Source organism: Ixodes scapularis, unplaced genomic scaffold (assembly GCF_016920785.2).
Source record: "Ixodes scapularis isolate PalLabHiFi unplaced genomic scaffold, ASM1692078v2 PGA_scaffold12__126_contigs__length_90152505, whole genome shotgun sequence".
NCBI classification, from domain to species: Eukaryota; Metazoa; Arthropoda; class Arachnida; order Ixodida; family Ixodidae; genus Ixodes; species Ixodes scapularis.
In genome coordinates, this window is record NW_024609838.1 from 43,709,908 (window position 1) to 43,736,330 (window position 26,423).

The following is a 26,423-nucleotide window of genomic DNA, read 5'->3' on the forward strand; positions in this document are numbered from 1 at the left end:
AATCATGGCGATCGGCAGTGGTACAACAGTGGCGTCTGCTCTGCACAAGCATCAAGATGGCAGCGCCCATATCGAAGAACAGAGTGCCGATACTCTAAGCGTAGCCCATTTAGTGGCTCTAGTGGGAACTGTAGTCCTTCTGCAAAACAACAACCCCACTACGGGTCTGCGTGAGCGAAGCACGAGTTGGCACGAGCTCTCGTCTACTGCCGCCCGCATCCCGTGATTACTACACTTATGGCGACATTGTGCTTCCGTGGAACGCTTCCAGGCCGGTCTATTTTGTGTTTCTCAATGTGCTCTACAGCTTCCCATGTATCACCTCGGTGCTTAACGGAATAATTAAAAAACGTTAGCTAATTAGTTTGAACAATTAAATAACTAGGCACACTAAGCACCAGTCGTGCACTTTCGAAAGACGCTTGCGAACAACATACACTTGGTTTCACCCCCACAAAGCGGTCCGCTGCTTTTTTTTTTTTTATTTGGGACACTGTTTAGGTAGGATTAAAAAAGTTACAATGTTTGTTTTATTAGAAAAACAACAACTAAGTAACGATAGGAGCAGCACGGTAAAGAGCTACCTGCTCGGGAATATCCCCGCCCCCTATACCACTTTTATTATTATCTTGGTAGACCGCAATAGGTCGTCTTTTCTTTTGTTTTTCTACTTTGCTTTTACCTACTTCTCTCCCAACACCAGACATCGTACAATAGAGCGAGCGGAGAAAGAATAATAATAAACAAAAAAGTGCTAAAGGTAATAGCAATTCCGAAAGCGCTGATTTCATCAGGCTGCCTCCCACTGTTGGCCATCTGTCCGACGTCACGGCACGCTTCGGACGTTGATGATATTTGCTCGGCACTCGGGACAACCGGCGCTGCCGAAAAAGCCTCATGATTTGACATCAGGTAGTCGCCGAGCCTGGGCAGGCAGACAGAGTAAATAAGGGAGGGAAGAAAAAAGACTCTGTTTAGATATACTGAGAGCGAGAACGAGAGGGAGAGAGAAAGAAAGTGAGAGGAGCGCACTGGTTGTTTTCGACTGCTCCAGAGCTGGAAGCTGGGGATTTGGGTCCGTGTTGTTTTACCTCGCTTATCTTGGTTACGTTTTATACCCCGGTCACCGCTGAGATAGACACTACGGTACAAGCTAGATACGCTCGCTGGGCAAATCATACGTCTGTTTTTCGCCACGTGATCAAGCTTCTGCGCGCGCGTGCAGACTTCGCGGTCAGGTGACGAAAAGAAGGCGGTTGATTGGTCCGATAACTCGTAGCTTCCTCCGCAGTGTCAGCTTAAAAATGCGCAAAATATTAAGTTTTTATTTTATTTTTTTTTTTTTTTTTTAGTTACGTCCGTTGTCAACATTTGACGTTGCTGAGTTGGGGCAAAGTAGCAAATCACTTTATTTGCCGGTTGAAAGGCGGTAGAATTCAAGGGGTAACTGCCAATAGTTCTACTTTTTTTTTTCCTTGGATAAACCTTTTTGTTCAGTTCAGCTTTAACAACTTACGTTTTTTTTTTGTTTTTTTTTTTCGCCAAACTTAATTACGTCATATTTCAATTTGTCAACGGTCACGCGAAAACAGTCTATATCTTTGTCGGGAGAAAAAGAGTTTGTAGCATCTGTCCGATCAAGTTGGGTTGATGCGGGCGAATGTGTCTTCGGTGGCGAACTCGGAAAAGCGACGGATCGTTTCTTATTCTCTAAGTGGCGGTGATTTGAACTTCTTTCCGATGATTAGCAACGTTTCGCAACTGGAACGGAAGATAAGCGCTTTCGTGCGACTTCGTTTGTTTTCTGTTTCTTTTTTTCTTTCTTTCTGTTTTGTCTTTTCCTAGCCACGTTCTGTAGCGTGGTTATTTAACAATTCACAGAACACGTTGGCGTTGTAAAAGAAATTTGGACAATCGCAGTATTGGTTGCAGGTCGGGGAAATTGGTTGATTTTGCTTCGTTATTGTGAAAACACCACGTCGCCGGTGTTTTTGCGTTTTTTTTTATTGCGGACACTATATGAGCACATTACGTTATCCGTCACACTTACATGCTTTGTCAAAATTAAGCAAGGTTCGATGCTATCTGTTCTAATTTATGAGTCGCCGTACCGGCCGCTGAGTTGATTCCAAATAAACTTACTGTTTCTCTTGGTGCGATAAATCAAGTAGAGGACACATGTCTGAAGTATGTAGACTAAACAAAATGCTAGTTTCAATCTTAAAAAAAAAAAAAAAAAATTGCATTGTATTCTGGGTACGTCGAGTGTTGCCTGTAACCTTCCACTGGGGTGAGTGATTGAGTGAGTGATAGAGATGATGAAAGGACGGAGAGATTTGCATCCATTGCAAAAATTAGATAGAGCAAGAACCCTTCTATAACGCCGCCAAAACATTCTTCCGGTATAATAAGTAATGCTTCTACAATTTTTCGCCATATTTAAGAAGACTATGCACGCTCCGTTTCACTTTAATATAGCCTGAAAACCTAATTACACACCCTGCGCGCTGTCGCATCTGCGATCCAGTTTGTAAACAACGAAGAAGGCTTCATGCGCATCTCTTATATACCTATTTCAATTATGCACACATGGGGTAACGCACTCTATGAAGCACTAACTTCTGAATGGCAAATAGGGTTACCAAGGGCCTTATTATGTTTGTATCGATATAGTGAGAGGGAAGCATTTAAATTGCGGTAGTGCCACAACGTAAGTCGTTCGGTGGTCGGCGGGAAGTAAACATTTAGATGAGAAAATTATGCGAATCGGTTTTAAATGTGATGGATGACTTCATGGATGTGGACAAAGAACATATTTCTTGAATTTACACGGCAGTTACTGAAGAGTTTAATGAAAAAAAAAACGTTTACGCGATACAAGATGGTTTAAAGTGCTCTCTCATTATAAAGAAAAAAAAAAAACTGAAATTGTTCAGAATGGAAGCTTAGGCGTGTTGGTAAGGCCTGACTATTTAGAACGTACAGCGAAACAGACAGAACGGAAGAAGGGAGACAAACAACGGCTTTCATTTTTTTTTTATTTTTTTTTTTATTTTGTCCCCTATATTTCGCTGTACGTTTTAAAGAAAAAAAAAAAAAAACACTCCCCGAATTTTTTTTTCGAAAAGAATATATTTATGTATCTGTGCGTTCACGTAAACTATTAATCGATTTTGAACAAACGATTGAGGTTTGTTACGGGACTGTCGTTTCTATTTTGCATTTTGTTTAGTGGCTGCAATGTTTCGCCAACGTCATTATTATCCTTATGCAACTCTGTTTCCAGGCTCCAGGCTCAGAAAGAGAGCACGTTTCTATCAGATCCCAAATAGCGGGCTCCCACGCAAGTTCCGGGCACGCATAATGGTTTTTGAAATGAATCACTGCCTTCTCAATAAACGGGAATTTGTAGTATTTAATCGCTTCCAAACACGCTGCATTGTTCTGTTTTCTTTGTGTTTTCTAACTTGCATTGGAAGAACGTCCATTATATAATACAAAACGTTTCCAGTAGAATAAATGGGACAAAAAAAATCGTTTAAGTTCTTTTTTTTTTTTGGGGGGGGGGGGGGGTTGTTGTTGTTGATAACGTTGCATTTTTGGCATACAAGCATTCGCATTTCAATAATGGCTCTCTGATGTTTTGTGTCGATCGTTTGAAGACTTCACGGGTGTATCCGCCGATGATTTCGGTGGAGTCCCTTCATGTTTCAAAAGTAGCGCAAGGTGCGTCGAAAAAAATGAGGCACGTGGAACGTGCAGCTCTTGGGAAGATCATGGTGGTACAGCGCAGCACTGAGCTAGATTTCAGACGCCACGTTGTTCCCAGAAGTGGCGCGCGGCACGTGTCTCGCGCATTTCCACAACAACGAATGGCGCCACTTTTTTCAGGATAGAGGGGCTTTAGATTTTGGCAGAGGTACGCAACTTCGAGCCTCGGCGTATATTGCCACCAGCATTATTGGATCACGGCTGGCTGGTGTCTGCTGTACACGTGGCTTGCGCGACGTCATCACATCGCGATCGTGGTGTGATACTTCTTCTTGCGGAGGAAATGAAATTTGAGGGGTGCGAAACTTTCGCTGCAGAAGGTAAGCGCTAAGCAGCGAGGTCACCGCCGTGCTCGCTGCTGTGACGTCAGCGCGAGCCATGTATGCCTCTATTTATTTATTTTTAACAAGACACGCGCGTGCATGCAGCGACGTGAGCAGTCGGTGCCAAGCGTGTGTGCACGCGAGAGCACGCGCTTTTACGTCCACGCTCACACACAGCAGTAAACCTTTGTGGGCAACATGTCTTCCTTTCCGTTCAAACCCCCCACCCCTGCCCGTTTCGATCTGTATGATCGTGCGGTCGTGGATCACTACTGCGTGATGCACTTTAAACACCCCGGGCCAGCGGTTGTACTGCACTGGTTAAATTTCTCATATACAGCTGAGACACCAGACGCCCACTGAGGCAGACTAACTTCTGACTGTACAAACATAGACGCAACGTTATTATTATTAATATTATTAGTATTAGTATTCTTTTCCGGATAAAATTAATAATCGTATATCTTTTCTTTTTTTTTTTATGCAGTTCGAGACTTGTGTGTTATAAGCGTATAGGCTACCCAAAAACTTGTGGCTATAAAACCAAATCAGCAGCAAAAAAAAAAAAAAAAAAATCCTGAAAAGTTGAATTTTTTTTTTCTACATAATGAACGCGCGGTAGTGTTTAAGATATACGACCACTCACGGAATTGAAAGGTATAGACTTTATACTTGTTTACCTCTCGAAACACGTCCTACTCACTTGGCTTCTGTAAAAAAACGAGATTGTGTCTCAAAATAGAACCCCAAAAAAAGCCGTACGGGCGAAAGAAAAAACAAATATATGGCAACAACCAAACGAAATTATCCATTTCGGCGCGTGGATTGCCGTAAGGCAGCTTGCCCGCACTAAGCCTAGCAATGCGGGAAAGTATCCTTTGCAGAGCAACATTCGAGTTGCATGATGGCTGCTCCACGTGTAGGTTTATTTATTTATTTATTTATTTATTTTAAAGAGGGGGGGGGGGGGGGGGGGCGAAGGGAAGGCGACGCGAGGCGGCGCGTGGCAGGTATTCGTTGCAGTGGTTTCTTCTATTCTTGTATTTTGTGCATACAACAATTTATCTCTTTATTATCGTCTTTTTTTTTTGTGTGTGTGTGTGTATGCGCGCGTGACGTCCCTTGATTTATGAGCTGCGCTCTCCGCTCGAACGCCTTTTATTTATGTCCTACCATCTCGTTGCAGCTCCTTCACTCGCCTACGCTACCGCTTCGCCGCAACGCCCGACGAGCCGTATGCGTGCCGATCGATTTGGAGTTGCATGTTCTCCAGTTTCCGGAGGCAGTTTCGTATTTATTTTTGTCGGGCTCCTATTTTCGGTTAGCCCCGAGCACCACGCGTGTAAACCGCCCTTTTCTTTCTTTCTCTTCTTTTTCCTCGTACATGGCCGTGTGACGCTTTTTCTAAACGGTTGACGCCTCACCTGCTCGCAGTTTATACCACCTCAGGCGCTGACGCAGCTTTTAAACCGTACAAAAAGTGGCGTCGTTAACGCGTTTTTTCCTCTCCTTCTTAAACTCTCAAATTATAATAAAGTTTTTTTTTCCTGTTTTTTTATTTTTTACTGTTTATTTTTTGTTGTTGTTTGATTCTCGGGAGAAGAGTTTTGAGTTCCCAGGCGGTTGGTCTTTATCGATTTCCAAAGTGGTAGTCTTTGGAGACTGAACTTAATCTTGTATTTCTGTTGTTGTTGTTGTTGTTGTTTTTTTCTTGACACAAGTTGCAACATTTTTTAGTCTCCTTTTTCCTCCCATCTTCCTAAAGGCAGTTTGATTTACGCTTGTTGTCTTGCCTTCGCATGAGCCTGAAGGGCTTACGTTTTTGTCCTTTCTGTTTTTTCTTCATAAAATTATTGAGGTAAAACCTAAAGCGCTCGCAGTACTACGTTCCTAGTCGTCTTTGTTAAAATTTCATTGTTATACTTTCTTGCTCTTCTCGGACAGTGTGACATTTGTAGCGCTAAAAAGTAGAGCAGTATATTGAATCTATCTCCGTTCTCACCATGCTGACGTCACTATGCTCCGGTTCAAGACAATTTGGCGAACTGTGAAAGCTGCGGCCCCCGGGGTTCAATAAGAGCGTCGGAGCGAGGCACGCGATAACACTTCATGGTCGAGGCCGCGGAAGCCTCGTTACCGCCACAGCAAAAGCGCCGTCCGCGATAAAACGTAATTCTAAGCTTCTTTTTCATTTACACGGCATTTTAACTCGTGCGATTCTATTTCTATCAAGAATATAAAAAAGTAAAGAATACTTATTTAAAAATGTCGGAGTTTCAATTATCTTTAAATCAGAAAAGTAACGCCACATCCGTATCCAATCCCGCTTTTTTTTTTTTTTTTTGTAGTGTTGTTGCTGTTGGCGCCGTTCATTTTTGTTTCGCTCAACCGGTTCGCACGTTTAGCGCAGACTCTTCTTAGTGCAACATTACACGACACTGAAGAAAGACGAAAACAGGTTAATTTTAAACGATATTTAAGTAGGATTAGCTTGTTTCCGAGAACAACGTGGTTTTTGAACGATGTTTGAACGATCGCAGCCGTGTAATCGACCGTTTCCGCTCTGAACATCGTCCTGGCAATAGTACCGGTCACAGATTCGCGGGTACATTGAGCGTATGGTTCTCTCATGAACTCTTCCCGAAGTGCTCGCTGCTCTAGCGAGCGGCAGTGTTGCGGTGGTGGACGTTCATCCGACGTTGGTTGCCTTCGCACCAAACGACCCTTTGCCAGCGGACGAGAATCGGTTCCTCCAAGGGCTTGCATTCGGCGCAAGAACACAAACGCTCCCGTGACGTGGTGTCACGTGACTCGCTCCGACGTTCTTATTGGTCGCGAGGGCCCTAACCTTCAGAGTTCGCCAAGTTATCGTGAGACGAAGTTTATGGGTGGGGTCGCTTTTACGTTGGGTCATCACAAAGCGGCCGTCTGCAACCGTATAATATTTAGGGGGTGATTAGATCTCAGCTAACCGGCAATCTTCAAGACAATTACGACCTATATAAGTATATTTAACACGCGCCTTATGTCTGAAAAAACTGTCGGGAAAACCCTTAATATAATCTATTCTTGTGTTGTTGTGGAACTGATTATTCAGTCTTCACTTTTTATATAAGTTCACCTCCAGTACAGTTGAACCTTCATGTTGTGAACACTTATATGTCCAATGTACTCATGAAGTGAAGGAAAATTAAAAGCGGATTGTAATACTGGTATCGGCATTTGAGCACTGAATTGGGGAACATATGGACTCAGAACATTTCTATGGTGATTTTGATGTAATGTTCACTATGCAAGTATTGCGACCACCTGTTACGGCCACAGACACATTCGAACTTCCCTTCGCAGTAGTCACCCCTTCGCTGTGCTCATTTATCCGCTGTATCGGTCATTCTTAAAGGGAACGCCTTTTCTTTCTAGGAATATTATACCAGTGTAGTAGTGGGCTCCTTGTAGATCGACAAAACGCGATATCAGCTTCAAGTGTAGCACAATAAGTTCCGAGATTGGGATTTTAAAAAAAAATTCTTATATATTTCGGGTCACATTTTTTATTCGAAACAGATTTTTAATAAAGGCGTCTTTACTGCTACGTGAATGCCGACTTCAGATTGTGCTTCTTGACCTCGGCGGACATTCGAAGGGCCAACAACCGTCACAGTCTGGTGAGTAATTAACTAAAATTTATTAACTAACTTTTAATTAATGAAAATAGACATACGGTTCCAATTAGAAACTTGCTTAGAGTCATTTAAAACCACAAAGTCAGTAATTTTCAGAAATACATGGTGCGCGTGAGAAGCGCAGTGGCGCACTAAAGTTGCCACTCGTGGAGCAGGTACAAGGCTAATCGTTGCGCTAAGGCGCCGCACGCATTCTCCCTCTCTTCTCTAGCCCCAGCCTTGTACCTGCTGCTCGAGTGGTAACTTTAGTGCACCACTGCGCGTCTCACGCGCTCAAAGTCTTTCTGAAAATGACTTATTTCGTGGTTTCCGATGACGCTGAGCAAGTTTCTAATGGGAACCATATGTCTATTTTCACTAATTAAAAAGTTAATTTGCGAATTGTAGTTAATTACTAACAAGACTGTGACGGTTGTTCGCCCTTCGAATGTCCGCCGAGCTCAAGAAACACATAGTGGCGTCGGCATTCACATAGCACTAAAGACGCCTTTATAAAAATCTGTTTCGAATAAAAAATATCACCCGATATATATACAGATTTTTTTTTTTTTAAGCCCAATTCCGGAAAATAATGTGCTACATTTGAAGACAACAGGGAGTTTTAGAATAGTGTACGCTAAAGCTTTGCGTACGCAAAGACTAGCGTCGTCGCCACTGCGCATGCGCCGAGCGCTAGCCACGTCTTGCGCTTTGCGTGCGCTATTTTTGGCATACGCTATTTTCTTTCTTTCTTTTTTTTTTTGAAATAGCGTGCGTACGCTAGGAGTCCTTGCGCTCCTCCAAAACGGCTTCGTGATTAGAAGTTGGCTAAAGGCAAGACGAGCACAGTTAAAAAATGGCGGCCCCCAGGATCCTATCTGGGGCCGCTTTGGAGGCGTCGTGAGTGCGACGTCGGCGGCATTCTCGCGACTGAGATTTTCAATACGGGACGACATTGCACTCGGTTCGGCAGTAATCACCGGCAACTTGATGCTTGCGGCGCGCGAACATTTCTCGGCGAAGGCATCGAAGGTCAGTACACGAGACCTCTCTTGCCGAGGCGACGCAAGCGGACACGACCGGTCGACCGCTCGCGTTGCATTCTCACGTTTAAACAAATCTAAAATGTTACTCTGCACCAAAAAAAAAAAACTCGTTTTTTTCTTTAGTTACAGCCTTTCGTGTCTGAAATAAAAATTGTGACTCTATCTTCGTGTCGTCGCAAGCGCGAGAGGCTTGGGCTTTTGCGTCGCGGCGGATAAACGCTATTCTAAAACTCTCTCGCGTAGTGTGCGCTAACGCAAGCGCTAAATTTAGAGCTGGCGTGCGCCAAAAATTGCCTACGTTGTTCTAAAACTCTCTAACATCGTGTTTTGTCGATCTACAAGGAGCCCACTACTACATTGTTACAATATTCTTACACACACACACACACACACACACATATATATATATATATATATATATATATATATATATATATATATATATATCATAGTAAAAGCTGCAGGACTTGGCTGCTGAGAGTTTGTATGAAATAACGAGCCACTTCAGAAAGTTAACTCGTTTACGGGTGTCTCGGGTATATGAGTTAAGTTTTTGAAGTGGCTCTTTATTCCATATATATATATATATATATATATATATATATATATATATATATATATATATATATATATATTGCAGACGAATTGCTCAAGGAAGTCGTACTTTCTCGTTCGCAAACGCTCGTTGCGTGTCAGCGTCTCCAGCGAAACCGAGGCAATCCGTTTGGAGTTCGTCGGGCACCAAGTGTGGCGCCACAGTAGCCAGTGTTTCACCCCATGAGTCACATCTAGCGCTGTACGTGAGCTGTAACGCAGCGTAGTTTTATCAGCAAAAATAATAACTAACCGATTCGTTTTGCTAACGTTCGTAGAAAACTCCTCCACGTCTTAGAGAAGGCAATGTAGTTGCACCACCATTCAAATTGCGTAAGTTCTTTTTTGTTGTGTTTAGTCAAGGGGACGTGGCGATTTGGTAACCGGGAAACCGGGTGAAGTAGTTTATATATATTTTTGTATGATTTGTGGCATTTATAGTTCCGATGCGTTTCGCAAGTTCGAACGATTGAGTCGCTTTAGAGTTTCGGGGCACCGAAACACTCTGTTAGAATTGCGGACGCCAGCCGAGGCAATTCCAGCGTCTCGACGAATAACACTGTGGGGTTTACTCTGACGCCCGATGACTGCAAGGCTCCGCGGGAAGGAGGATGAATTGTATGTTTGCGTTTGTTTAGACCGCGGCGTGCCGCTATGATGCTCATCCAGATCGAAACGGGCACACGGGACATTTTACTGCACACTTGAATAGGCAATGGGTTCCCGCTTCTCCTCCTTCGCGCATTTTCCGCTGTGTGGCGCCCCCCTACTGTGGAATTTAGAATGGAACTTCGCCCCCGCTCCCGATCATGCTTTTAGTAGCAGTAAAGTGAAACATCACAGGGTGCTTTATTTGTACGCACTAACCTTTTTAGGGCTAAATAATTGGGGTTGTGTGGATATTTATACAGCGTGTAGTTGGTCAGCCATTTCAAAGTTGCGACGAGTCACTGGCTGTAGATGGGAAATTTAGCCAGTGCAGTACAACCGCTAGCTTGGGGTCTTTAACCTGCACCTCGCAGTAGTGATACACGACCGCACGCAGGTGCGATACTCATCTAGATCGAAACGGGCAAGTGTGGGGATTGAGCCCAGGATCGGTTCTGCGGCGCGAGCTTTCGCTCCACGTGCTTCTAGCTGGTTGCGCTATAGCCCACTTGGCCACCGATCCCCCTTTTAGGGCTCTGGTTACACGAGCTTGCATTTACCTTTGTTTTTATATACACTTTTTTTTTTCAATGCACTAACCGCCTGCCTGTATTCTTGACTCGGCTGGTTGGTCTTGATCTCGCACTCCTCTTTGTCTGTGATGTTCTGCTCCCATTGCTCATTCTCTTCGGTCTCCACCAAGGTTTCTCCAAGTTTATCTATTGCCAGCCTGCTTTTCTCGTGACTGCTATTTTCTTTTCTCTTTTAGTTTCTCTCTTTTCGTGCTTTCCCTTTTCTTACGCTCTTTCGACCGCAGCATTCCATTTTCTATTCCTCTTGATTGGGCAATCCGCGCTGCGCCGTTTCTTTCTCTCCCATTTTCACCGCAGTCTCCCGTATTTTGTTATGATTGTCTCGAGTCAATATATTCTTGATGTCTTTATCTTTCTCTTTTTTGTTTTTTTCTCTCTATTTTTCTCCAAACAAAACTGCTTACTTATTGAAGTCATTCGAGCGTGAAGACTCGAAAACGCGGGAAGTCGGGTGGGAAGACGCCCCGGATCGAGCCAGCTTCTTCCACGCTCTTGCCTTGAAAGATGAAGGCTCCAATGAGAGAGAGAGAGAAAGAAGGGAGGAGCACCATAAGCACGGCGGAAAGAAAATTATAAGGAGGACTATAGGCTATAGGAACAAAGAAGGAGGTGACAGGGAAGTAGGGTTAACGCTGACAGAGGAGAGGATCAACGACATTGAACAGCGAGAGAGAGAGAGGGAGAGAGCTGCACCTAGGTGGAGAAGGAAGGGAGTGGTAGAAGAGAGGGAAAACTGATGAAAATCGAACGCTAAATAACGGAGACCGAAGGAAAAAGGCAAACGACGGGAGGGTGTTTAGGAAAAGTGGAGAGGAGGCTGTGCAAACAAAGGAAGAGAGAGTGTGACCGGTTTCCAAGCATCGAGTCACTGGCTTTTGGGTAAGAAACTCCGCCCACCTCTAAGCTGACAGGGCGGTGGAGCTTAGGACCTCGTTGAACCAGTGATACGTCCATCTTTCTTCACGTGATCGCGTTCCCGAGCCTCCACCAATAGCGATGCGTGGAGTGCGGGGCCACGTGGTGAGAGTGGGACAGCTGATTGGGCTAGCGAGCCCGTATCTCTTTCCCCACTGTCAGCTTAGGGGTGAACAGATTGCGACAAAGTATGACGCTTGCCAGAGAAAGAGAGGGACGATTAAAAGAGGGAAAGGGGGAAAGAGCGTGTTTGTGACCGTGGTGAATGATTCTTTGGGAGCAAAGCCCCTGAGCGTCTCCTTTCGGCATCTTGCGGTCGCTGTCGCGCGAGCTGCTTGTTTTTCTTCCTTTTTGCGGCGGCTGTGGTTTTAATCGACGTGCCACGCTCGGAGCCGAGCGCTCATTAATAATGCCTCGTTCGCCGAGCTGCGCGGCGAAGATGCGTTCCAGGAGCGAGCGCGTTCGCTGGCTCGGGGACAGCCGGGAATCATCGCCGCGCTTTATTTGATAGCGTGGTGGTTAGTAATGCGATTAATGCGTTCTAGTATTTGCATCCGAGGGAGTGACTCCCCGAAGCTTAACGGTAAACGCAAGAAAAAGCAAATCTCGAAAGGAGGAATATACGCTTCAAACGGGCCTCCGAACAGCGCAAGAATTGAAATAATTTTTTTTAAAGATATTTTCTAGTGTCGAAAGAATAATTGTAGAGGGCCGGTTCGCTGTACACTTCGCGTTTTAGTAACGTTTAAACCGCCGATGAACAAAAGGGGTCCGCTCTTTTCTCTGCTTTTGTGTTAGACGTAGGGCTTCTGTATCGCACAAAAGGCCCTGTGTTGTTTGTGGACACATAAAATAAAGACTATTATTATTACTACCTGATTACACTTTTTTGAGATTCAGTCGACGTTTGAAAGCGTGCGTAAAAATAATTTTATGGGTTGAGGCGGGGTTGGCTGTCGGCTTAATAAAGGCAAACGGCCAACAATTTTTCATATTTGTGTGTGCATATAAAAATATTCGGTGATGGTCTTTTTTTATTTTCTCCAGTTCGTTCGCTTCGCTTCTGCGCTTGATTATTCCTTTCTCATCGATGGATTTTATGCGGTTATAACTGCCGTCGAATTTTGTGTTTATAACAGGGACCCTAAGCTCGTCAAACACCAAGTTCGAGCCTAAAGTTCTCGGGGCGCGCCGATTGGAAGCCGGGGACAAAAGCGCAAAGTCATCGTCGTGATCGTCCAATCGGCCCGCTGCGTAAACTTCGGCCCCAACCTTGTATTTGACGAGTTTAGGGCCCCGGGAATATGTTTTTATTTTATTTTTAATGGTGGAAGTTCAAAAAAGTTATTTGCAACCTGAGGAAACCGGACTACAAACGACGAGACCCGAGGTGATTCTTATTGTTTTTTTACTTGCCAAGAGCAAAATGGAGTGCGCTCAATCAGTGACGATGACGCAGCAGAAAGATCTTGTTCCCTTCGGTGCCCCTTTCTTTTGGGCGACGTCGAAAGCTCAGCGCTACGGCTTCGTTATTTAAAAGCTGTTGGCCGCCCTGATCGCGTGGCTAAAGCTAGCTTCACGTGATGCGATTTTACTTGCAACTTCGCAGTTGTGACGTCGCTCGTGCTGCAAAAATAGCGTGCTGGCAGCTGCGGAGCTTGACTTTGCAAGCAAAGTCGCACCTCGTGTATCGAGCTTGACTGGCTTCTTATCTGACGGCGATTACTCGTAAGTAAACTTACTGCGCAAAGAGAGAGAAACCAGCCCTACTTTCCAGAGTTATAGTCACCCAAAAATGCCCCAGCAAAACGTGTTTTTCTTTAATCTAGAAATTACTTTGTGGAACAAATAATTTTTTTTCGCTCGTCTACGTCCTTAATATTTGCTCACAACCATGGGCACGCTACCCCCGAATGCGGATTCGGCTGCGAACTTCTGTGATATCTGTTATACTCGCTCTGACGAGAAACTGAGATAGATGAGGAAGCAAGAGCACGCGGGAATGTTAGAACGCCGAGCTATGGTTAAAACTATTAGTGTGCAGACGCAAAGCTTGTCTCCCCTGCGCTCGTCGAACGCGTTATTGTGCGGGACGCCGGTGTTCCCCTGTTTGGCCTTCGCATTCGAACGCGTCCGACAAGGGCAGTCATACCTTTACGTCTACCCACTAATCCTTCCAACCAGAGATCGGCGTTCGAATGTCCCCGACCGCGCTCTCCTTTCCTCCTCTCCTCCCTCAGACTCTCGGCACACCGGCCTTTTCGTCGAAGCTGCGGAATCTCTGCTTACTGGTGGACACAGATGACACAACAACGCGCCCAATGCAACGAGGCGATGGATGGCATAGCCTTCTCTCTACTCGCAAAGCCTGGTATAGTTCGACGACGGAGCCATAGAGTGCCCGGTCGCAGATTTGGAGCGCGAGGACCTGATAGCACAGAGCATCAAAGAGCCATTTCTCGGGGAACCTGGACGTCAGCGCACAGCTTTTGCAGCGGCGAGGACCCGAAACACACTTGCTCGCTCGAGAGAAGTGTACACGTTGCAGAGCGCGTTGAAAACTACAGAATGCGCAGAAAGAATAAGACACATGAAGGACGAACACAGACACACACAGTTCTTTCATGAGCAACGAACATTTATGAAATGATATTGGTAGTGTCATGGGCATTTCATAAATGTTCGTTGCTCATGAAAGAACTGTGTGTGTCTGTGTTAGTCCTTCGTGTGTTTTATTCTTTCTGTGTATTCGGGAGTAGTGTGTTTCGGCGTTTCGCCGCAGCGGGGCGCCAGTCACGTGGCTCCCATCTGTTGTCTGCCGCTCCACCTTTTCTATTTCGGCGGGCGCTTCTCGTGGCGATGTGCTAGGCTTTGTCAGTAGATAGGAGGCTATGTGGATGCAAACACGCGACGTGAAAAGCGCAACGCCACTGCACTCGTGCGCTCGTTGTCTGCCTCTACGTATGTTCAAATGGGCTAACCTAATCGAGCGCTGGCATGCACCGTGACCCTACGGTTTTAGTCTGTGCGTTTGTGCTTGCGTTACTTCCAGTTTTATGTCTTCACGTTGAGCGGTGTCGGCTTGCTCCGCCGTTGTGCGGTGGTTCCGACCTTGTAGCAATCGGCAAGTGACGTTTCGAAAGAAATGTATCGGTTACCTCGAGAGTGGTGTTACACTTATTTATTTTTTCCCCTTCCTGCTTTCAAAAGTCTCCTCGCATATTTTTTTTCTTCTATGCCACTTTATGGGAACGCTCATTGCCATCTATAGCTTATTTCTTCTTCTACACTCATCCTCATCGAATTGCAATAACAGCCCAAGCCCGCTAAACGTTTCCGCAATAGGTGAGAAAAAAAAATAAAACACCCCGGCGTCAAGCGTACGCCACAGCAATAAGGATTATGATTAAGTGATTCGTTGTACTGCTCTTCTTACCACTCGCCCACGCAGGGCTTACGTACTGCTGCCCGGTTACGGCAGCGTTGGCGACCCCTTGCATTTCCTTGTTCCAGTCATTTCTGTCCTCGACTGTAATGTATTTTTATCTTCCCACCGTTCCCTTTACTCCCCTCGGTGTTGTCCTATGCTGACTCGAATCTTAAATGAGAGCCATTCTGCTCATACATCATGTACAAAAGACACGGTTTGCGGACATGATGACGGACTGATGTGCGGACGCGCCTCAGGCATGTTTGGAGCATGGTTGCTTAAAACACGTCGGGAGACGGTTGTTGTCTGGTCAACGTCACGGGGCCCTCAGACAAGGAACAAACACGCCTAAGGATAGTGTCCGCACACTCTTCTTTGTATGATGTTTTCGCGACGCGACTGCGGATTTAAGAGCCTGTAAACTGAACCGAGACGTTCCGCTCTTCCACGCAGGGTGCCTGTCCATCCTCGAGCACGTGGCGGAGCCATCCCTGGTTGCCAACTGTTCCGCGGCCGTCCTGCGCTGCCGGCTGGACACATCGGGCCCAAACCTCGAAGTCTGGTGGACGTTCCACGGCGAGAACGCCTCCAAGCTCCCGAACGTCGTGCTCGTGCCTCCGCCGAGCCGCAACGCGACCTCTGTTGGCAACCTCACCAGTCCCGTCACCACCACTCCCGCGACCACCGCGACCACAACCGCCGCGTCCACGAGCACAGCCGCAACCGGAGCCAACGCCACTCAGACAACACCGGCGCCCCCATCGTCATCGTCGCCCGTGACGTCAACGGCGGAAGCGAGTTTGGATGACGTCACCACCGTTTCGGATGACGTCGGCGACAACGCGGCGGCGACGACGACGGTCTCCCCGGCGGCCCTGAGCACGACCGTGAGCAGTTCGGGTGGATCGGAGGCGACCGACGAAGAAGCGGCAGACGACGAGTCTGTCTGGACGCTTCGGCTCAACTGTCCCACGCTCGAGCACGCCGGAAGTTACGCCTGCTACGCACTCTCCAGAAACGCCAGCGAGTTCATCTACAAGAAGGAGGCCTCGCTCGACGTCTACGGTGAGTCCCGTCCTCTTGCGGCCTTGCGGCCTTTTCACGTAGAATGCGTTTAAGTGCTGGACTTGGTGCGAAAAGCGTCACGCTCGAGCGTAGCGAAGAACCGTTACTCGCAGGCGAAGAAAACAAAAGCACACGTAGTTCATAGCGGGAAAAGTATAATCATACGAGGCGTATAGAAGAGATAATTACTCAAAGATAATAATGATTACGCGTAATTAATCTTAATTAGCGAGATTTACCGAGCGTCCCAGCGAGGATCGAACTTCAGCCCGACGCCTTTGCTCTGCGCCTCCAGGGGGAGGCGCACAGGAGCCCAAGCAATTACGTGGCTACCGTCGACGTTTGCAGTGGCTCCCGAATGACTTGGCGTAACTTGCCACATGATCTCTTGACGTCACAGGGGCATCATGAAGCATCAACGATTCGCGCACCGGGCGTATGGTCTCAGGACTTTGAAGTGTAGTCCATGGGTAGCGTAGCGGGCGCGAGAAACCTCTCCCCTTGCGACAAGGCATCATGTGACATAGCTTAGGTCACCGCCGGCAGCGTGAGAAACATCCTGCATCAGGCGAAGCATCGCGCAATCTCCCGTGGTTTCCAGAGTTCACGAACGAGCAATTCGAGCCCAATCAGGCGAAACCGATGCGGCATGTCCAGGACCAGGAGAGGTTGTATAGACCTTTCCAAAAATGTATCTCCGGCCGCCTCCATTTTGCGACTCGGGCTCCCGAGTCGCAGAACAGGAGCAGGATAGCGCAGAAATCCCTGCCCTATCTGGCAGGGATTTCTGTCACCCGCCCGAACTGGGGAAACCCGGTCAGCGCGACTCTTCACCTGCATTGCGCATTGGGAGTTCACCGGAATTTCTTAATATGTTTTACTTTATTTGCCTGTTCCAGATGCTTAGCCTTTTTGCGTTAAATTCCGCTGTGAGAACCAGGCCTCATAGCCTGCTCGTCGATCGCGGGAAATGAAGAGAGCGAACGTAAGCAGCACCGCTACGCGGGCAGTTCGATATTCTTGGAGGATTTTCTTCATTCAGATAATATCAGAAAAGTCTCCCCGCTATGTTCCCGGTCTTCGCGAATAATAGCCGATCGGATCCGGGGTAGGCGATGAAACAGACACGTCCGGTCCTTGGGTTTGGTGCTGTGCAGAAAAACGGCTTTCTTCATAACGTGTCCTAAAACAAGCCGGATTCCGTCTGATCGCCGTGAAGTGACTGTCGTCGTCACTGTATATTGGATAAGCTGCGTTCTTTTAAATCTTTCTCAAGTACCCTTTGTTCGGATAACGCGGCACCGTGGGGTACATGCAATTGGGAGTTTTAGTATATCGTTTTTGTCTTCCGCTACGGTATCCGTAAAAAAAACTCCGCAGCTGGGCATGTGCGCCGCCAGCCTTGTCTGCATAGTTTAAGGTCTAGTAGCGTATTACGGAGCGCTGTGTGGGTGCTTAGCGGGCTGCGGAAACGGTCTACTCAAACTCCCTAATATGTTGTTCGATTTATGAGACTGGCTGAATTTCATGTTGTGAGTGGGGACGCGTGTCTTTCGGCTATCTCTCTTAAGTCGACGCATAAAGGGGGAAGTCACTCATTTCTACTGTGGATCTTCAAGTGATTACGACTATAATGGGTGCTAAAGCGAAAAGAAAGGAACAAACGCCTGCGCTGTTCTGAACAAAAATAAACGATAGTTATTCGGCCATTAAAGCTAACAAACTCGGTTCATACAAAACACGCCAAAAGCAAAAAAAAAAAAAAAAAAATAAGTTTACCGTTGTACACGTTACAAAAAGTGTTAACCGTCGTAAGCACCTTTTCTCGCTTTAAGATGCCAAGTAATTTTAGTCATCAAATTAAAGTACAGAGTACCGGGCGGGCAGCAGCAACCAACCCCTCGTCGAGATACGTTACCGTCCGGAAGACTGTTCGCGCAGAGAGAGCTAAAAGACCAACATCCGGCCACCAAACTTGGAGGGGCGACAGCTTTGCAGCTCGGCGTACATCGAGAGACTCAAACTTCGCCTCACTTTGCGATGAAGCGCAACGGACGCTACGAGCCGACGAAGCCATTGCAACGCCGTGCGAGTGTTCACGTGAACTTGGGAAGGATTGCAACGACGGGGTTTCCCCCGCAAACCACGTGATGCGTTCGCAGGGTTCGATTGGCTGGCAGGGCCTCGTAGCTTCCGCTGTCGTCCGTCGTAAGGCGCAACGGAGTTTCCAGGTCCGGTCTTTTGAGGTGTTATCGACGGTGCCGCCGTGCTACGGACGTGTGCGATTTTCAAGACGAGCGAGTCCCTTCGCGCTTCCGCGTCCGGGGCTCCGCGCCATCTCACCGGGCTGCTCCAGTGTTGACGCAGCCCTCAGGATATCCGCTGAGACAAAAAACAAGCAAAAAAACATTGAACGCACGATAAAGAAAACAGTAATCGTTTTTAAATGGTTTTGCTTTACATCTGTTTTTTTTTTTCTTTTTGTGTTTTTTAAGGCACGTTTGCGAGTAAGTTAGCAGCAGGAGCTGTAAAACACTAGTTTGACTGCTCAGTCAAGCTTCCCCGAAAACAAAAACAAGACATAAAAGAGCGCCAGCGCAATATTTATGTCGCCAGACTAACTTTGAGTCTCGCCTTACTTGACAGTGATACGTCAGGCGATAGCATAGCATCACTGACATGACGTTACAGTACATTTTGACGTGATACCGTAGCTTCGCGCTTCACTCTGCTCCTTGTGGCAGGGAAATCCGATGTGAACGCGCATCGCGGCCAGAACGCATTGCTGTTTGGACTCCATACTATGTGTATAGCGATACCACGAAGACCATCACAGAGATTCTCACCGTGGTGAACTTGCTGCTTGGCAAATATTTTGACGGCGTCGACCTCCTGACACGCTGTAGTACTAATAAGCATATCTAATGTGTGTTTTACGCGAATATATTTTGATCGGTGGCGGAGAATGGTCTGTGTGCAGTGCCATTGTGTCTAGGCTGCGTGAAGCAAAGTATGCACCGCCTCGGCTGTCGCCGCAGTTCACACTCTACACGCGGGAGCCTCAACTGCTGATGGTGGAGCCTTGTCGATTTCGTCAGGGGTCTTCTTAAAGCGACGAACCGCTCCTGGTAGAATTTCTTTTTTTTACAGGTAGTTTGATTGTTATTTTTTGTCACTGGTCATTTTCTTCTAAGCAGCCGAACTCTCACCGCTAGCGCAAGTCCCTCAAGCGCGTGCGGCGCTGTTTTCGGTGTTCTACACGGTGACCTTAAAGGGGCTCTGCAAAGTGAAGGTTGTGCCTACCATTGTCAGACATGAGCGTTCAGTAACGACATTGGTCTAGAACGTCGGATAATGACGGCATATAATTCTAGAGGTAGAGCTGGGAAAATAGGTGCACGTGACCTTTTCTGATCCTCTCAAGTGCGTGATTCTTTGCTTGGAACATCTTTTAAATCGGTGGGGTGTTCACATCTTCATAACTAGATGTTAATTCCAACAATTAGGAAGATCGCGCCTGGTTGTTGCACGCTCCTGTCGTTTGGTGTCGACCAAGGGCGTCATCAACAATAGGATATGTGCTCATAATTCTGAACTTCTGTCATCTATTATGTGAAAGATACTTTACATTTCTCTTTATTTTATTTTTAATGTGTTGCTGGAAGTCCCACTCACTAGTTCAAATGAACGCGATGAAAATGAAAAAAACAAAATGGCCAGGAACACTTTGCAGGGCCCTTTTAATCCAGGGCCACACTGCTTATACATCATACAAAAGACAGTCTGCATAGAGATTTGAACGCGAGTCACCGTGAGAGTCTTCGAATTCCGTATGGTAATGAGTTCGAGAAGAAACTTGGCACGCGGCATTCCGACCACGGATATTGCGGTGTCTCGTGTTTGCAGACTGTCTTTTGTATGGTGAATGGGCAGTGTGGCCTCGGCTTTAGGGCAATAGGTGTCCGACCATGGTGCGAGCGCGCTCAATGTTGACGCTTCACGAGCAAGGGTATAAGCTTATTCGTAACTCGGAATCCCCTGGGCCGTGGTGACCGGGCACCCACTGCTGTAGGGTGAGTGATATGTGGAGTGGGAGGGCATAATGCGCGAAAGCCCGAAGGGCACTTTTGCCATCGCTTTGAATAGTTACGATGGGAGGGGGTGGGGGAGGGGGGCGGGCGGTGGCGTGGGAGTGAAGGCAAAGAGCCTCAGTCATGGCGAGGATCTCAGCGGCAGAGCGGGACGGAACTGCCGTGTGGCGGGGACGCGCGATGTCACTGCGGAGCCCGACAATCGCCTTGGTGGTTCCGACCACGATACGAGCAGCTCCTCTGGTACGTGTCATGGGAAGGAGTTGTGAGGCGGTCGGCTGTCGCTTGCCGATGTCTTTGAATGGGTTCCGCATCCTTGTTCCATTCCCGTGCATCGGCAGGATCGTGAGTCCGGGGTATGACGTCCCGTGGTGGAGCGATTGGAGGTAGAGTATAGGCAACTTCTGGACGTCGTAGCCCAGTGTGTGGAGGATGTTACATCGTTGGGTATACGGAGGCGATGTTGTCGAGCCTCCCGGTGTGCTCGGGAGTTTTTCGTGGACGGTATTGTGCGGGACAGCCGCCTGGACATTGAGTGCTCGGGGCGTACCGGAGCGTGTACATCCATCTCAATGCGGCGGCATTCTGGGTTGCGCGGCTTCGAAGCGGCGCCTTTGGCTGTTGGTGGCGGTGACGTGGAGGACGCCACGCATAATGCGCGAGTAGATGGTACCCTCCGCGATTTTGACCGGTTCATTTTCGCGGAGGCCCGAACGTCTTTTGCTGATACGGGTCATCGTGTGGGTGATCTGCCCAACCTGGGTTAGGGTGCGTCGCAACCAGTTGGTGCCTCCGCCCTCTTGTTGCCGTGTAAACTCGAGGATGCCTATGACTTTGCGGCGGGGAATGGGCTCCTCCGCCATATTCAACTGAACGATGGCGCGGTAGGCGTCAGCTTTGTTGGTGTGGGAGTGGGGGATGGTGATGTATTCCGACTTTTCAGGAGGGCATTTGAGACCTGGGGTGCGAATGCAGAAGTGATAACGTATATAGACAAGCCTGGAGGATCGATTCGCGTTTGATCGCCCGGGCTTTTTCTGACGCACCATAGCGTGACGTCATTGGCAATTATGGCATGTGCTAGGCCGGTGATTCTGTTAAGACTTGTGGGCACCCTGGGGATGAGAGGTCCTGCATAGCCAAATCGAAGAGGGTTAGTGACAAGATCGAGCTTCGAGGAGTGCCTCGGCGGACCTGGTAGGCTTCGGATGTTTGGCTGTCCGATCCCACGATACGGATGGTACGGTCCGTGAAAAAGTCGCTAACGTACCGTCATACGGACGCAAGGCTGGGTGGGAATGAGCTTGTTGAGGAGGGGCTTATGGTGGACGTTGTCGAAGGCCTTCTTCGGACCAACCCCAACAAGGGTGGAGAGTTGAGCAGTACTGAGACGGGCAGACACGTCTTCGTGAATTCGAAAGGCCATGTCCTGAATACTAACTTGCCTGTGGAAGCCGGTGAAGGCGTCAGAAAGATAATTATGGGTGCTATGCCATTCGAAGCGCTCCGAGGGTCGCCTGCTCCTTGACTTTTCCCACAGACGATGTAACCAAGATAGGTCGGAGGTTGGCAGAAGCGGTGGGTGAGCGGCCTGGTATCGGCAAAAGGATGACGTGGACCTCTTGCTACGACGATGGAATGCTGCACGTGGCCTGGTTGATGAAGCGGAGAAGGTGGTGGCTGCCGGCCAGGTTCCGAAGAATCGTATAAGTAACGCAATCGGGACCGGAGTTGTGACGAAGCTGGAGAAGAGCTAGTCAGAGTTCGGCCAAGGTGGAAGGGGGGTGCTGTCGGCGTCATCCGGTCGGGCAGGTGTAAGGTGAGGGTTAAAGTTCGAATAGAAGATGTCTCTCACGGAGACGCTCGTCAGTTGTGCAGCCGCGCAATTGATCTGGCATCTTGGTATTGCGTGACGTGATTGGCCCATGAGCGTCCGAAAAAGTTACCAGATCCGTGGTGAAGTAGGTCATTCATGTCTTCGGAAAGCTGAGTCCTATGTTGCGCCGCAAGCTGCTCCGCGTAGTCTTTCTTGGTCGAGTTGGAATATGCGCTGGAGGAGAGACTTTTTGTGTCCCAGTCGTTTTCATCTTCCGATTAGCTTGCGGCGCTTTTCCCATAGGACCGGAAGGTGAGGGTCAACGTGGGGATGGTCCTCCCTGCCCCCCCCCCCCCCATCCTCCCGCCTTCTCTCGTCATGATGCTCCCCTCATCATGCAGGATCAAACCCTCAGGGTTCTCAACGACGCCATCCAGCACCGTGTTGTACAACGTTGCGGCTACGCATCCTGTCGAATGTGCGGAGGCTACCCCGATGTATAACGAGGACGCGGACCAAGTGAGAGTTCTCTCACCGTTATGTGACTCTGAAATGAAGAAATATCTTTCTGATGAAAAGTGCCTGCCCCCCCCCCCCCCCCCCCCTCCACAACCTCAAAGCGATAAATAATTTATTCTTTGTTTTGTGTTGACTTCGTGGATTCTTTTGTCGTGTGTTTGAATAGTTACCGTCCCGCTAATACACCCACAGGCACGTGTTTACTCGTTTAACCTTGCACCCTCCTGTGTGTACTACAGACAGCGAAATCACTATTGAGCTTTATTTATAATTGTAGAAGTACCCGAAACTGCGCTGACGACAGAAAAGAACGACAGGATAAGGAACGAAGTCGCATTTATTTATTTCACCGAGTTAGTGAGCTGAAAGAAATTGCACCTATGTACGCATATGAACGCGCGAATTCCAGGAGAGGAAAAATAACTCACCTAAACGACAGAAAGCGCCAAGGACAAAAAAAAAAAGAAGAGAAAAAAAGTGATAGGGAGAAAAATATCACCTAAGGGAGTGCGTATAAAAAAGTGGCGAACAGAAATTCAAAAATAAAAACGGAAGAAGGAAGTGCAAACGAAAGAGATGGAGCACCTTTAGTTGCGTATTCATTCCTCCCTAACCCACTTCTTATTTTTGTTTTCGTTTCACCTATTATTTCGCGTTCCCAAGCTTTCTTTCGGTGGACCTATACCATCCACCCCTTTTCTCTGGGGAATGTTATGCTGTCTTTTTCATCTTCTTCTTTTTCTTTCTACGCGCCTCTTCCCGTCGTGCCAAGAGACGATAAAAAAAAAAAAAGAGCACCAGCAGCACTTCGTTTCACCTCCTTCAGACAAAGCGCAGAAAACGCTACGAGCCACTAAAGCCGTTCCCAAACCTTCCAGGTCTCACGTGACCTTTTGGATGGGCGCAGCGACGCGTGGGGGCGCACAGTCACGTGGTACAGTCGCAGCGCTGGAATGGCTCGTAGGGACCGCAGCGCCCCAGCGTTGAGGTGAAACAAAGTATGCAGTGGTGCGTAAACACGAAGATATTCCCGCAAAAAAAAAAATATCTAATAATAAATACAGCCAACGGAGCACACTGCGGATGAGTTTGCTTTATGGACCGCTCGGGAAATTAAGAGCCCGCATTCATCATCTTCGCGTGCTTCGTTTTCACTAGTATGCGTTCGCGTGTGCTTGCGCACACTGTGCCGCTGCTACTGGGCGGCAAACGTGGACGTAGCACGATATAAGTGTGTGCGAGAACTCGTACAGAAAAGGCACTTTTCAAAAGGCCCCGCGCTTGTGCCTACGCCTTTGTTAGCGCTGCGGATGAGGGAGCGAGCAGACGTGCTTGTTGACCGAACGGAGGAATCACGATTTCTTGATAAAAAGTCGTTCGCTCGTGACGGGAAGGGGCGTAGGGAAAATTACCAGAACGGTAGGGTGACTAGACTAAATGTAACGGGCGGCAGGTATCGCTCAAAGGATATTCAGAGTGTCTAGGATGAACCTTAGCGCTGTAACACGAGCCGGCGAAATCGGCGCCTGCACTCAGAAAGCTCAAAACGTTCACCGAATGTGCAATGAACCGCATACGAAATGCGCAGCGCCATCTCGTGGGGCGCCGAAGAGCATGCTCCCTCTCACCACTTGGCTTCGGCATTGGCAAAGGCCACGGCGCGAAAGCATAGTTGTGAAGAATCCTTCGCTCGCGCACAGAAAGCTCGTTCGAAAACCGGGCTTTTGCGCCCGTACTTTTGCCGGCACTTAAAGTCCGCCATGTTGGTTGCGGCGAGAAACCAGCGAAAACCGATTCACACACTTGCGTTGAGTCCGACTGAGTGCGCTAGGGTTGCTATGGCAACAGGTGCGTCGGCTCCAACGAACCGGGGTGCGACGCAGCGGTTGCCATAGCAACCCTTGGTTGGACTCAACGCAACTGTGTGAATCGCCCCCTTAGCTCGCAGGTGTGGGTGAGGATCGATGACGGCGAGTAATAGGCCTTGACTGTATACTGGCTAGTCTACGAAAACAACAAACAGCGGAGGAATCTCGACGCAACAAAGATGGCAGCGCACAGTGTTGCCAGACGTTCGAACAACTTCGGATATTAGATTGTGCATCTTACCTAGGGAAATGTCAAGCCGTACCTGCCTTCTTGCAGAAAGAATGAGACCAACAAACTTGCCAGCGTCAACGGCGGACGTGTTCGTGGGAAAATAAGTTAGAGATGGTTGTCACTCGTGGCGACATCTCTCGATACGCGCAGGGAGCGGTCAACGAACTCTCATTTTCTGGGGTTCGTTGCGTACCCTGGTAAACACTTAAAGGGGCCATGAATCGATTTTTCTGTTTTCGCTAAACATTATTCAGGATTACTCCCTCGCGTCAATAACCGAATAAACTTTCCTCAGTTTTTTTTTCTAATCAATGGCAGCGGGCAAATAAATTCGAGAAATCTTAGCTTCGTTCATCCCCTCAACTCGGAGCCAGAACAGGCGGCCACGTGGTCTGCTGCCTATATCCTATGCTGCCAACGTTAATCGTAGCCGCGCGTTGCGGTTAGCAAAGTAAAAAAAAAACGCGTGCTGAGCTCCAAGTATTGTAAGAACTCGGCTATTTTCATCACCGCAGTAGTTGGACACGAGACACTACCCGAGTTTCCGCCGATGCTTTGATTGTTGTGAGCCGTAGTCGAGTGCTCACGTAGTTCTCGTGTCCGATCCATGAGCCGCGCTCGGCTTTCGTTCGGCGGGTGGTTTCGATCCCACAATTACGTCATCAAGTTTTGCGAAGGCAAGACTGAAACAAATACTCCCCTTTTGTCCTCGCAATTTCACCGCGACAAAGAAGCTTCTAAATGAGCGGCGGTCTGTGCGAATATACTTGGGCCCGACTAGGACCGGTGCGCCTCTGCAAAGTCATGAATATTGCAACCCAATAATCGTTTCATTACCTCTTTAACACACTAGCAGACTGGCGACATCTATCGGGGGTAACGCTGGAACACTTACGACCACCGTATGTACGTCTTGATGTACCTACACGCATAAATGGGAGCGCACACAGACCGGGGGCGGGAGGGGGAGGGGGAGGGAGGGAGGGAGGGAGGGAGGGAGGGAGGGAGGGAGGGAGGGAGGGAAAGAGGAACGGAGGGAGAGTATTCAAGTCGCTGGCTCGTACAGTACAAAGACTACGATGCTGAACCATGTCACGAGACGTGATGTGAGGAACTCGAGACCCTGCTCAACGATGCTAGAAGCTGCGTCGAGGTGCTGCTCAAGAACGTTAAACTGGAAGAGCGGCAACTCTAATCCGTCCAAAATTAGAATATGCTGCTGCTGTGTGGGACTCCGCTCATTCATCACTAAATTGCTCTTACTGAATCCACTAAAAACCGCTCAGCTCGTTTCATATTGACAAACCATCATCTCACTGCCCGCGTTTCTACCGTGAAAAGCACTCTGGGTCTGCCGTTTCTAATTCACCGCCGTAAAAATATCTCGTTTGCGTCTTTTCAATAAAATATATCACCAAAAAGCTGTCCTTCGTCGGAAACCACTTCCACCTTTCTATACCTCTGCTCGCATTGATCGTGGCCATAAGTATTCCGAATTTGAGAACTTCGTTATTTCAACATTTTTGCAGCCTTAAACATAGAGACTCTGGAACCGGCCTCCCGCCTCAATCGCTAACATCACTGATATTGATTTGATTAAGATTGCCATCACTAATATCTGCAGTTTGTAGTTAATGTTATATATCTCTCTCCCCCCTATCAATACCTCGAGTTTATCTGAAATAAATAGATAAGTAAATCTAGTGTGTAACCTTCCCGATGTTCGAAAAGCGTCGAAAGCAACAGGAGGAAGTATAGGAGCTCAAGCTGAAACATGCGCCGGCTGGGAGAGATTTAACGAAGCTCCGGAAAAAAAGATCAGGGAGGATTTGGAGAGCTTTCCGGAGCAA

At 47.8% G+C, this 26,423-nt stretch overlaps 1 protein-coding gene across 1 annotated transcript in view; it reads left to right on the forward strand.

The window, feature by feature from the left end:
- The first annotated feature begins 14,954 nt into the window (after positions 1–14,954).
- The window catches only part of LOC8029972 (tyrosine-protein phosphatase 69D), a 155,826-nt gene continuing 144,357 nt past the window's right edge, over positions 14,955–26,423 (forward strand). Inside the window, exons 1-2 of the mRNA XM_042289189.1 lie at positions 14,955–14,962; positions 15,395–16,047. Of these exons, the coding sequence (XP_042145123.1) occupies positions 14,955–14,962; positions 15,395–16,047 (661 nt within the window). The remainder of the gene's footprint in view (positions 14,963–15,394; positions 16,048–26,423) is intronic.